The sequence below is a fragment of the Podarcis tiliguerta genome, assembly GCF_965153285.1.
Source record: "Podarcis tiliguerta genome assembly, chromosome: 8".
Taxonomy (NCBI): Eukaryota; Metazoa; Chordata; class Lepidosauria; order Squamata; family Lacertidae; genus Podarcis; species Podarcis tiliguerta.
In genome coordinates this window covers 60,819,839-60,833,789 of record NC_139541.1, presented here as the reverse complement: position 1 = coordinate 60,833,789, position 13,951 = coordinate 60,819,839, and the positions used below count along the sequence as shown (strand labels likewise).

General features: G+C 41.9%; 1 protein-coding gene and 1 long non-coding RNA gene across 3 annotated transcripts; one reads left to right on the top strand and one right to left on the bottom strand.

The window, feature by feature from the left end:
- Positions 1-4,194: 4,194 nt before the first annotated feature.
- Positions 4,195-11,562, top strand: RSRP1 (arginine and serine rich protein 1). Of its 2 annotated transcripts, XM_083455923.1 has the most exons (6): positions 4,195-4,610; positions 6,160-6,215; positions 6,946-7,542; positions 8,047-8,195; positions 8,655-8,698; positions 10,380-11,562. In XM_083455923.1, the coding sequence occupies exons 1-5, from the start codon at positions 4,537-4,539 to the stop codon at positions 8,661-8,663; spliced, it is 885 nt and encodes a 294-aa protein (XP_083312049.1). In that variant the 5' UTR covers positions 4,195-4,536; the 3' UTR covers positions 8,664-8,698; positions 10,380-11,562. The 2 variants fall into 2 exon arrangements, with proteins under 2 accessions (XP_083312049.1, XP_083312048.1); XM_083455922.1 differs by lacking the exon at positions 8,655-8,698.
- On the bottom strand, positions 5,003-6,139 carry LOC310684818. Its single transcript, XR_014514823.1, has 2 exons — positions 5,997-6,139; positions 5,003-5,963 (listed from the first exon to the last, which is right to left on the bottom strand). It is a non-coding gene; the product is annotated as an uncharacterized lncRNA (long non-coding RNA).
- Positions 11,563-13,951: the final 2,389 nt, after the last annotated feature.

Genomic DNA, 13,951 nt, shown 5'->3' with positions numbered 1-13,951 from the left:
ATCGCTTGAAAGAAGCAATCACCAGGCAGATCGATAACACCACGGCTCAAAATGAACTAACTAAAAAATTGGCTTTTGAAAACGCAAACACAGACTGCAAAACTGCCTTGCAGACCGTTATACGCCGCTTTAAATATGATCTGGCTGATATGATTAAAGCTTGTTCAGAAGTAGGTAGCCAAAGCCATGCTATGTCCCTGCTTGCTACTGCACTTCAATCTAATAACAGGCCCACAGGCAATTGCTTCAACTGCAAACGCCCAGGCCATTTTGCTAAACAATGCAGGGCCCCTGGCGGGGGGGCCCACAAAAATGCTGATACTAACAACAAGGCTAGACCTTCCAAAAAATGCCCTAAGTGTGGAAAAGGCTACCATTGGGCAAACCAATGCAGGAGTTCGGGAAACTCCCAGGAGGCCCTGCTCTCGGGCCAGGAGAATTAGAGAGCCCACTGCCTTTAGTTTCTACTACTGAAAACTTTTCGAAAGCTACTCCATCTGATACTACTATTGCAAAATTTTCTAAAGAAAAATCCTCTGACTTCACCATCGACTTAATCAATCAGGAAGACAAAGAGACTGTTTTACCTGGTGAAGTTGTGCTTATGCCCACCCAACTGGCGGGCCCCCTGCCCTCTAAGGTCGCAGGTATAATTTTACCCAAGCTTTCTGCGGGCAAAGAAGGCATCATGGTTATCCCAGCAGTATTAGCCCCAGATTATGTGGGCACTGTCATGGTTCAACTTTGGAGCCACATGCCCATGCAGCTGAAAAAAGGTGACACTTGGGCGCATTTGGTAATGCTCCCAGCCTACCCTTCTGTTTCAATGATGGATAGTAATTTGCACCAGCTCTCTTCTTTTTCTCCACAGCTTTTAGCGGTTGTAGAGAGAATCAATAAGCAGAAACTTCTTCGTAAGTATAAAATCAATGGTAAAATTCTGGAAGGTTTGATTGACACAGGAGCTGACGTTTCTGTCATTTCCACCAGTTGCTGGGACCCTACGTGGCCCCTCGAGTCCTCTTCCGCTGTGTGGGGTGTAGGAGGCACTCAAACCTCCGCAAAGAGTGTACACTGGCTGCCTGTCTCTCTGCCCAATAGCTCTGCTATTATTGCTCATATTCAACCGTGCATTTTGAATATTCATCTGAATCTGTGGGGCAGAGACCTTTTGCAACAATTAGACGCTACCATTCAATTAAATGAGTAAATTTTCACAACTCATGAAGGACAAACAGCTAGAATCAACCCCCGATAACGTGCTTCTCTGCCTTATTTCCTGCCTTAATATGAATTCCATGTTTGTTCTCATTTTCTGCCTCTCCCTTTTTCCCCTCTCAGCCACCGCCCCCATTGGCGGTGCAACAACAACAACATCGAATGTATGGGAATCCTTTGCAAAAACCCTCAACGTTTCTTCCTTTTGTTTATCACAGCAGGTATCTGTGGGTGAAATTCTTGGCTCTTGCCTTATCCCTGTGTGCCATGACCCATCTGATATTCAAAATGACACTTGGTTTTACTCTTCCCTACCCAAAAATGATTCCCTTCGCACTCTTGGCTACTCCGCTTACTCCACTTGGGGTACTCAGGTGCGCAAGCGCCCCACCATGGCCGTGGACCTATTAACCCCGTACGTTGCGACATATAACATGACATGCGCACGTATGGTGAACTGCACTAAGAATAACTGTGTAAGAATGAGCAAGGATAACTTTAACTGCTCTTCTTATGTAAATATTTCCTATGTATATAAATACACTGAGTTACCTGCAGGATGGTTCTGGTCCTGCCCAGGTTACACATTCAATTACATTCCAGCAAACATTACCCATGGAACTCCCTGCTGCTTGAGTCGGTTGTCCATCATTTTACCAAAGAAACAACATCTATCCCGCCCTAGACATCGCCGCTCTGTTGAATTGACTAATGATTGTGATGATTCTGTTTCTCTTCCCAGCAGATCTGAATATATTTCTCTAGCCGTATCCCTTCTAGGTGTTCCAGGCTTGGCGGTACGGAACAGCCGGAACATTAATGCACTGGCCTGTTCTGCAGCGAAAATTATTAATTTCACCTCAAACGCTCTCCACCTGCTAAATACAGAACAGAGCGAGATACAACACGGGCTACTGCAAAATCGCGCAGCTATCGACTACCTCCTTATGCTTCATCATTATGGCTGTGAACAAGTGGATGCGATGTGCTGTTTCAATATTTCTGACAATTCTAAGGCAGTCAGAAATCAAATCTCTCACCTGCAAAACCTCACTCACCACATTAAACAGGACGTTGGATTCTCCAGCCTCTGGGATTCACTCACCCAGTGGCTCACCAATTGGCTGCCGAACTTAAACTGGCTTCGCAAACTCTTTCAATACGCTATTGTTATTATATGCATTTTAATTTTGTTATGCTGCTTCATTCAATGCATTCCTAGTCTCATACGTCTCTGCACTCAACTCTTCTCCCCCCCTCTACCTCCACAAAAACTCATTGCCGCCCACTTTACTAAGTGGCAACAACAACCGTAACTCTTGGAGGTAAATAGGAGCAAACTTATTTTGGGCAGGCGTCGGCAAACCACGTATCCCGAAATACTTTTGGTTTTTCTATCTTACCTCCACTAGTGAAACAAATACCTTCTATATAATAAAAGAAAGGGGGAGATGTAGAGTGAGTTTCCTGGATCCCTGTGTATGCCTGAAACGGGATGCTTTCCCCCCCCTTGATATGGTCTGTGTCTGCCTGTTCCCTGATATATCTCAGAGACACTGCGTAAGTGAAAACTGCCTCACTCTTGTGCCTTCTGTGCCCGTCCCTGGCACGGAAAGATCCCTAAGCTTAGCTGATGTCATGACCCCCTAATCTAACTATAAACTTCCCATGTTTATTACCACAGACTAGAAGAATGTTAAGTGCACTCTGTATAATCCCTGCGTAAGACACCCTATCTATCTTAGGTAGTTATCTCTGGTTGTGATGTTCTGTGCTCTCTCTCTCTGATGCGTATGTTCTATGTATGTAATATGTGCAACATTATGTGCGTTACCCACGCTGCTCGCTGCATCCAATCAGCAGCCACTATAGATGGGGCAATTGAGCCCAATATACAATAAAAGGGACACTCTTAGCCTCCTGCTACGAGATGCCTCCCGGATATGATATCCCACCACGTCGTCTGTCGTTTATTCAACCCAACACGCAATCATGCAGAATAGTAAATGAGCAAACTTGCTTTATTGGGGTTTTAGCGTGGTGAAACGTTGACAGCGCAGCGAAGGCCCACTCGTGCGCTTATATAAACCGGGGACAAGAATGGTGCCTGTGTGTGCGCGCGAGCCTTGTTCATTCGGAGTAAAGCCAGGGCTTTATCGCAGCACAATCTGATACCAGCATCTTTTTCCCCGCCCCAAAGGGGTATAATTAAAAGTTCACGATCTTTCAAACTCAGGTCTTCCAACTAAGAAATCAGCGTTCTGCCAGTAAAATATGAAAATAAATAATATCTGAATCGAGCCAGAACAGTAATCGTGCAGATGCACAGGAGGAGCGGGTATACATTCATGCCTAGTTGTGTGTTTGGGGAAAAAGCTGAATTTTAAAGTGTGAAAATAGCACTCCGGACAAGTTTGCTCAGGGTCGCGGAAGGATACCACTAAAATGATGTATTTATTACATTGACTAACTTCGCAAAACAGAACGTAGCTTTTGTCTTGTCTACCATCATCAATAAGCTAACATCAGAAGAGCCTGTTGGATCAGGTCAACGGCCCATCTAGTCCAACATCCTGTTATTTCAGCAACTGGTATTCCGAAGCATTACTTCCCCCGATCGTGGAGACAAGAGTATCAGCATCCAGGCTAATCCAGGAGTCTAATTCTCGTATTAGAGAATCCGAGCTGGGAGATTTATAACCTAAAAACACAATTTCTATATGTATTGTATAATATAGAAGGCGGAAGTTGAAGCGTGCAGCTCAAGCGCATACATGGCCACTCGGAAGTAATGCCCAAAGTGTTAGATATGGCTTCTATTCAACCAAAGTAAAGCGCGCAGATCGGAGATGAGGCTGAAGGCGCCACTGTACCATGGATGCTTCGGACGGAGGAGGCGCCTCCTGGTCTCTATGTCTACCGCCCAGTGTCTCTATGTCTACCGCCCCACCCTCAATCCCGAACTGCGCTTGCGCACTGACGCCAACGTTACGTTACAAACACATACTGTAATCCCTCCTCCTCCTGCCCCCTCCCTTCGTCGGTTGAGGATCTGGAAGCTTCTGCGCCATTTCAGTTGGTCTCGGGCGCCATAACAAGCCGGTCGACCTGGCGGCGGCTGTTGACTGCGGAGCGATTTTAACGCTGTTTGTTGTTCGGGGGATGTCTGTGTGATTTTTTAATTTTTTTAATAACGTGTCTGACGACATATTTGAGAGAAAACCGAGCGAGCTTTATTACCAGCCCCGGCTTTTTGAGGAGATTTCCGAGCGTATTTTTGTTCTTTCGGCACCTTCCCTTCGTTTCCTTCTTCCGGTCATGGCAGTTACCAACGAAGGTGGGCTCTCCCCTCAGGCACCACCGCAAAGCCAGGGCCCATCCACCTGGTACCAGTGAGTCTGAAGCGATTTTTTCATCTTATTTTCGCGCGGGGAGGGGAGAACTAAAGGCTATGAGGCGAAGCGGGGGTATTTGAAGGAGACTCTGGAGGCAGTGCGGCTGCTAACACGAGCTTTCTTAAGGCTTCCTTGCTCCCGCGAGAGAGAGAAGCGGGTCAGTATTGGCCTCTTCCCGAGGGGGGAGGTACAGGCTGACACGGGTTGGCGTCGGATTGACCCATCCGCTGTGAAGACAAAGCGGAGGAGACTCGAGTTTGCAGTCCAGAGCTACTTGAAGGGCAGGAGGTGGGGGGAGAGGAAAAACCCGTAACAAATAAACCTATTATTGGTGGAAGGAAAGCTAAGGCTGATATAGCTCACAACAACCCTGTTAGGTTAAAAAAATCTTTAATATGAAGCTTCTGTAGGGGTACGAAGAGTATTCTCGTCGGATTGTGCTGCCAGCCCTCTTTGCTTCCAAACTCGTTTTTGGGGTGTGGCATTTCTTTAACTTGTTCGGAATTGTAGCCAAACAAAACCAATGAAGTAATTGTAGTTGTTCGGGGTCATTCCTTCCTGCCCTTGGCGTCCCCCCCCCCCCCCATTGTTGCTTCCCTTTCCCATAATCCGTTTTGAGACTGTAAGATCCTTGGAGGCAGGCAGGAACCTCTCGTCTCTTTGTATGCAAGAAATGCAGTCGTGCCCATGATTCAGAAGTAAGCAAAAGCCCTGTTTCCTTCAGTAAGGCTCACTTCCTACTATGTATTGTTCACGGGTGTGGCACTTCGCGAAAGGTAATAAAGGGCTAGGGAAAAGGCTGCCAGCTTTTAAGTAGGATGGGGGGGGGGAGTGCACGCGTTGGATTATAGCTAATAACTAATTTGTAGGCTACCCTAGTCTGCTGCTTGAAGTAAAGTAGTAATTTATGCTGTCAAGCATGTTTTTGAACAAACGTGTCTTTTGTGTAAACTACCATGAGAGTTCACAAGGGCAGTCTAGTTTTTCCATATCCCCCTAAATTAGAACAATAAGCTGTCAGAAACAGCCAAATCCCATGTATGTTTCCCAAAAATAAATGTCCAAAGCAGTCTTGAGAATGTTCTTGAATGCTTCCTTTGAAATCAGCAGGGTTTAGTGGTGGTTGACATTGGCAGGATTGTGCTGTTTTTTAGGCACTTGCATGCTGAGCACCATGAGTCCTTTTTTGAAAAGCCCAGTAAAATCTGCTTTCTGTTAAGGAGGTTTTTGGAGAAAGTAAAATTATACAGTGTGTGATTAACAATAGAGATGATGTTTTATCTGGGAGTAAGCACAGTTGAAGATGGGAGTAAAAATGCTTAGGAAAAGACTAGTAACTTGATCCTAACACTTTTGAGTATGTTGAAAGTGCATCAAATTCACAGTACAATGTCGCTCAGTATTATGCCCATATTGCAGGGGAAGGACCTGAGAAAGTATTTTTTCTGTAGAAAGAACTGAAGGATAATATTGTAGTTCTTCTTAAATTCTAATAAAATTTATTTTAAAAAAGAACTGACTGAATGGTTGCAACTCTTGTTCATAGGAATCCACAGAACCATGGAAGTCCTGAGCAGAATGGGAGTTTTTCAGCACCTATTGGTATGTTGCTTATGGGAATGTATGTCTAGTGTTTGGCTGCTGATGTTTTATATCTAAAATGTTTCCACTCCATTTAATTAGTTGTCTGCAATTCAAAGGTGCTTGCTGAATTAGGTGATTCAAGGCTCCAGACAGAACCTTTTTCCTGTATGGTTTGCTAGTGATAAATATTCCTCTATTTAAAGCATTAGAATAATTTTCATACTTTGTGGTAGCAATACAGTACAGTCAATATTTTTGCTTTGATTATTAATAAACACAAATTAACACATAAAACTCCTAATGAAGAGAGCAGGATCATAGAACAAAAGTGGTTTGAAGAATTAAGGAAACAGGAGTGATTATACCCTAGTATGATAGATCCAGTGTGTTGTAACTAAAATGGCTGCTGTTATATAACAGCAGCCATCTTGATTGTTAAATACTTCATATTGCATACAGTTGAATGCCTCTAGCTCCATAGTGGCTCAAAATACTAATTTGACCGTTCTGTGATGTGAGTGGAGCATTAGTTTCTAGAATTCAAGCATTTTTGTTTGAAAGGAGGTTCTATGGCTGTCAAATGAAAGATCTGAACCATGCCACTTAAAATCTTTGAGGCATAAGGTTTTTAATAATGCTTCCGAGTTGACTTGGAAGAAACATTATGCAGTTATGACATTGTCATAGTTCACAATAGCAGAAGTTTTAAATCAAAACTTCTATCTATCCCTCCTTCTCCTAAACAAAGGAACGGGAACTGGGCAACCGAAAGCAGAAGGCACAAGTTTGAAAAATACCGAAAAGCAAAAATCTAGCAAAAAGACAGATGAGATGACAGTCTTTATGGATGACTTGACTTTGAGTTCACCAAAAGAAAGGTCCCGTTCAAGGTCAAGGAGCAGCTGTAGCAGAAGATCATCTTCAAGATCATCTAGTAGGTCATCTTACTCCACAAGATCAAGTTCAAGCACTTCCTCTTCCTCCAGAAGCTGGAGTAGGTCAAGAAGCAGATCAAGATTACGTGCTAAAAGGAATTGTTCTTGGAGGTGCAGAAGGTATTCAAGATCTTATTCCAGAAGCCGGTCAAGATCACGTAGCTACAAATACCGAGAAAGATACCATCCTAGATACCATAGGCGATACCGTCGCTCTCCTCCAAGATACAGATCACGTAGTAGGTCTCCTGGAAGACCATGCTATAGAAGATCTTACTCCAGAAGCAGGTCAAGAAGCCGAAGATACTATGGATTTGGAAGAACCATATATCCTGAGGCTTATAGAAGCTGGAGAAGCCGTTCTCGATCAAGATCTCGCAGTAGAACCCCTCTTCGCTTGACTGAAAAAGGTATTGGCAGATCATCAATATATATTGGTGGAGATAGGATGTTTTCAAACTTTGCTATAGAAAAAATATATCCCATCTTAGTTTAAAAAGTCCTGTCTAGAGACTATTGCTGTACTTTCATTAACTGATAGAAGTAGAGAGTTCTTCTCCAAGAATAGCTGTACATTGAAGTTCCTGTGGTTTGGTTTGGTTTGGTTTGGTTTGGTTTGGTTTGGTTCAGTTCAGTTCCTGTGTTCAAATCCTTAGTTGGCTGTAGAATCACTTGATGTGTTTGGGAAGTCACTGTCTCAATTCTTTAGTGTACTGTCTTTGAAAATCACCTCTAACCCCCCCCCCCCCAAGTATAAATTTAGCTTTTCGGCTCAGTCATCACTAACTTCCCTTTATCTTGCACTGTGGAACTTGTCTGAATTCCTTTTTTGGTGCTTTCAGTTAGTTTTCTATTGCATTTTAAACCCATGTCACCTAGAGGGCTGAGTACCTGCTGTTGTTTATTTGTTTTAGAAAAAAGAGAGCTACTGGAAATCGCAAAGGCCAATGCAGCAAAAACTTTGGGGACAGACAATGTGGTCCTGCCAGCCAGCTTGAAAATTGGTACAATATCAAAAGAAAGCGAAAGCAGAAAGCCAAATGAGGAGAGTGTAAAGACTATGGTAAGTGAAATGGTTATTCAGATGCTAAAACTAAATGCTTTGAAAAACTACATAAAAAAATAGAGCTAGCCTTGTTTCATCAATGAAAATAAATATTTGAAAATATTTTCAGAATGTAGTTAATATTTTTCAAGTTTGGAAACCAAATGGCAGATGTCAAATCTTAGCCTGTTGAGGTAAAGTTACCAAGTAATCTTAAACATCTGAGTTCTTTGAAAATGTTCTGAGATTTCCTAATGATTAAATAATAAAATAAATTACGTATTTTACTAGCTCTTCAATTTACTAGTTGGGGTCCTTTTTCATACGTTTTGCTGACCCAGATAAGGCTAATTTATATGGATGTTAAATTTCAAATGGTGTTCTAATACCTGTCAAATTGTGATGCAACGAAAAGTTCCCAGAAATTCTTTATCTGGACACACAGCGCATTTTACATGCTTTATTTCTGTCTTATAGAAATCATGAATATGGTCTCCAGCACTGATGAAGAAAATCTGGTGGTAACTAAGTGATTGTGGGCTGTAGCCAAGCTAACTTAGGGGAGGGAAATAAAAACCAAGTTAGCAAAAGCTGTATTATATAACACATTTTCCAGAAGATTAGAAAGCTTTTACACAAACGAAATCCTATGGTACTCTCTATGAAATATCAGGGGCTTGTTCCATTTCTAAGTTAAGCAGGAATTTAGACAACTATAAAATGATATTGATAGCTCTCCCAGATGTGAAGGGGAAGATCAGAAGAATCGGACTTCACTTGCAAACAAGATCTTCTAATCTTTATGAAGCTGATATGTAGGAGTTAATGATGTAACAATTATTTTGATGAAAAATATTACACTTCATCAATTCATCTTCCAAAATATCTAGTGAACACAGCATTAAGGAATGAATGAGGTTATACACAATATTTTCTGAAAACAGCAAAGATGAACTCCCCTCTTTAGTAGGCATTCATGCCTCACAATGAAGGAAAGAGCAGGGAATAGCCTGTTAGTTCCACACTTTTTGTTGTACTCTGTTGTTTCATCAAGTAGTGTGAAGGGAACTTGTAGTGGTGAGCCTTCTCTTCATGTGTTGGCTCCCCACACGTCCTGGAAAATTGTAATGGGGAGGGGGGGCGCCTAGATACGAGCCAACCAAAGGCGCATACTTTGAGTCTGATCCTAACAATGTTTATTTTAAAGCCTGATAGCTTTATTGTAGGTTATTTTCAGACATGCAAGTTTAGGATTACAGCTGTAGTGTGTTAGAACAGATTTTGTTCTTTCCTATGAGCTATGTGATTAGGTTTAAAATAGACCTTCCCTTTGAACAACCCAGAAAAAAATAACAGAAAATGCCAAAAAAGGGATCTGAGACAAGTATTACAGTGCCTTTCTTGTACCTCTGAGATCAATAAATTGAATGTATATCTATATATAGAGAGAGAGAAAGAGAGTAGTTTATAGTTCTATTCAGAAGCAAGTACACCGAGTTCAGTGGCACTTCCTTCAAAATAAAAACATGCTTCCAACCTTTCATGTGAAAACTTAAATATAAAAAATAAGACAGAATTGGTATAGGGGTCTGGAAAAACAAATCCTACATCTACTAATATGGTGCTCATTGCGATAATGAATTTTTGTGGAGATTTGATTTCTCATATATGATCTATTTTTAGATATTTTAATATGGATTGTGTAAAACATCACAAACCTTAAGAGTGGGCATAGAGAAACTGTGACCCTCCAGATACTGTTTAATTCCCAATTCTGTCTCAGCCAGTGAACAGGGATTATGCGGGTTATAATTTCACATCTGGAGGGCCACTGGTTCCCTATCCCAGTTACAGATAAATCAGCTTTAAATCTGCTTAGAACAGGCATAGGCCCTCCAATTGTTTGGGACTACAATTCCCATCATCCCTGACCACTGGTCCTGTTAGCTAGAGGTGATGGGAATTGTAGTTCCAAACATCTGGAGGGCTGGATTTAGCCTATGCCTGGCTTAGAAGCATAGGACAGGTAGCAATGTGGAGAGTGCTCTAATAGGAATTGAACTTTTTAGTCCTTACCTATGAGCTTTAAAGATTCAAGTATGGAAGTTTGCACAGGAATTGATCCTTAAGCAGCTCTGTATGTCTTCATATGTTGTTCTAATTGGATTATATCTTACAATTTATGTTAATTTTATTTTTCAGAATGCATTGTGGCAGGGTCACTGGCCCTAAAACCAGCAACTGTTCCTTTTAAAGAAGCCACACTGTCCTCAGGAAAAGACAAGAAAAAAGAGACCCCATCTGGTCAATGGATTCCTGTTGGGAATGAGGAAAATGTTATGTTCCATAACATTTCACCTAAAAGTACATCCTCTAGAGCATGCCAGTACCCATGATCTCTTTGAGCTGTTGAGGCATTATGGGGTTTGAAATCCTCTCAAAATTCAGGGTTTAAATACAGAATGCTTAAAACTGTATTAATTTGAGATTTGGTTTATTTTCCAGATATACTATGGGAGTTATATAGAGGTCCAGAAATTACAGGTTGGAATCTTACATTTCTGTAAATAACTTTTCATGTGGCTGTAATAGACTAAATTACAGGTGGGTAACTTTTCTCCTTGTGAGTCATGTAGCAACTTCTAGTGTTTAATGTGAGTGTAGCTTAATTACTGTACTACATATAAAATTATTTTTTCTACACTTTTAATACTTTTCAAGTCAACACTTTAAAAAGTGTGATTTATGGCTCCTGGTGGTAATTCAGTTGGCTTGTGTAGCTTCCCACATTCCTGTTTAACCTGAACACCACCATATTTTGCAAGTGGCAGAGGGATAAGCAAATTCTACTTGTGCTCTTGAAGTGGCAAAACTTTGAATTTTCAGTTGCACAAGGTTAAAATATTTTTTGTCTGCTGTCTTGTTATGGAACCAGCATAATTGCTCTCATGTTGCACTTTTAGTTAGAAGTAAAACATTTGCATTGTCAGCTATGACCTTCTGAGCTTGTGCATGTTCCAAGTACAACTGCTAAGAGCCTAGTGCTAGATATATAAATTCCGGTTTTCTTGTAGTTTGCCCCAAAGGCTTATAATGTTGTAATGCAAACTTAAGGTAGAATTTAAGTAGACTGCCTTTCAAGCAGAAGGGTTTGGTTGGGGCAAAGTTTATGTCAGATGAAAGTAGGTATTAGGTAATCCCTATATTGTATGGATGTGTTGCTATTGCTAAATGTGATTAGTTCGTATGACATTTAAGGAGAAAGCTAGATTTTGTGACTTGACTTAAAAGCTAGAGATAAGATCACTTGCACAAGCAGCACCTTTCTTTTAATATGCATAAAACTGGACTACGTGTATAAAATAAAAACTTTTAAATAAACCTATCCTGAATATTGTGTGACATTTCTGAGCATTTATACTTAACAAAAGTGAATGGGATGTTCAAGGCCAAAGAGGCATGAGCAAGTTGCACTTTTCCTTGTAACTTTGGTACCTGAAAATGAGGCAGATTCTTCTGTAAACTTCGTCAACAAAATACAAAACAGCCAACTTAACATCCACTGCAGCAAATGTAATGTTCACGGGCTGAGATTGTGTAATGCTAGCACCATCTACTGGAAGCTGTGGGGGTTTTGCTGTGAGTTGTGTTTATTTCCAGGCCTCTACTGTAGCCAGCATTGCCTTAATTGTACGACATCCAGGCTGAGTCGCCTGCTGCCTTGGAAAGTAAGGCCCTTCAGTAAAAGCAAAGGCGTAACAGAGCAGATGAACTTTTGTACTACCACTTCAAATCAAAATTGCTTTGGAACTGCAAAGCAAAATTATTGGCATTTGCAAGGTGAACTATGCCCTCTTTAACTGAGTTGTGCCTGAAGCATTTTGAATGTTAACATTTATTCAAAATTCTGCTATGAAGCTGAATCTTTAAATATTGTGAAGATGTCTCATTACTTCATCAAAACCAACTTGGAAAAGAGGAATTTATGGTTGGCTGCTAAAAACAATCCTTTTGTCTATATTCTGTCCTGTAAAGCACATCTGAAGAAAATCAAATGGGGTTTTTTTCCACAGTACTTAGCACCCCATGGTTTTTTTCCTGCCTGCTCCACCAGCACCTTGCCCAGTGTGACCTCTCGCCTCCCACCCTCCCCAGGATCCCCATTATTTACCTTGGAGATAAGCAGCGCAGCCAAAGGGGCCACCCAAAGCACCCAGCTCAATGAGCCCTCTTGTGAGGGCGCCTCGGGCAGTGGCCAACTGCGCTTCTGTGTCTGTTCACTATTTGCTGCCCCAAGCTCAGCTGACGCCCATCCTCTTGGTGTCAGGTGGCTCCTGCTGCAGTAGCTGCTTGCTGTCTCAGGACCACCATGCTCACACCACTACTCCAGAGCCCTGGCAGCCTGCGGCCCATGTGTTGGACCACACTGATCTAGAGTTTTTAGTTCACACTGCTGAAGATAAAGGAACCCAAGTTGTTGGCAACCCATCCTCTCAATTTAGGCACCTAATTTGTCACCTGGAACACAGTCCCATTAAACTATGACTGTCCATCTTGAAGTAATCCTTTTGGGTAGTTTTTGCAAAGATAGGGTCTGAGTTGACTGAATGATCTATTGAGGATCACTTGTGTCTTCACAATGACATGGGTGGTGAGGCCAGATATTTAGTTTCTTCCTAAAGCCAATTCAGTTTCAGAGCTCATGCTTCCTTGTTAGTGACATGGCATGCACCGGGCATCTCTGGCAGCTATTACAAAATTAAACTAGGAACTGTGCCCCTGTTCGCTCTGCTCTACAACCCTTCTGACATTCCTTCCATTAAAGCCCCATGAGCTTCCCCTTCCCACACCAAGCAACTGCTAAGCTTGCTTTCCCCCTTCCCAGCCCCATGTTTGAAGCCACTTCTAAAACCCTGCTTTCACTCACATCCATACCTTTTTTTGTGCAACCCCTTCCTTGCACACAACACATCCCCATGGTAACCTGCATCTTCTGCCGTCCACACATTGCAACTACCAAACAACCTTTTAATCTGCCCAATTACAAAGTCGCTACCCCCTATTCTTCAGTCCCTTTCATGCACCTGCTTTCATCTTAACCCACTCCTTTTCCCTCTGCCATTTTTTCAACCCTTGCATACCATTTTCATGCCTTATTCCCTCTCAAGCCCCTTTGTCCATACCCAATTATTACATTCATCCCCTTTCCATTTTTTTAACTCCTGCATGCACCCCAGCTCATACTATGTATGCATCATAAACATAAAGGATTGTATCTTAAGACCAAACCTTTCGGCTTGTTCGGTTAGGGAAGATTAAGTTCAGCTGATGGCTGCTGTACATATATGGGTTTTTGCTTGTTAAAAAATACCTCATTTTATTATCTACATTGAATCTGGAACTTCATGTTGGAAGACAACACATGGAAGAGGGTTGAAATACACTTGGGAAGGTGCTATGGGATATTTGAGGGTTCTGCATCCTTTGTGGCAATTTTCTTAGGTACACGACCATAGAGGGTGATTTTGGGCAGGGTTTGCAACAGCAAATTTTGTCACTTTAATTAGGTGAGCCACCCTTCCTAATTGGTTCAGGTTAGATTCATCCTGCTCTCTTCTGGCTTCTTTCTGCCCCCTCAGGAAAGGAATATTTACAGTAAGCGCCTACTGTTCTGGTAATCACTTTCCAGTTTCTTATAGCCACACTGATAACTTATGAAAACTATAAACTTTGTATTTCAAATACAAGAACTCCGTGTGTATTGACAGTTATCA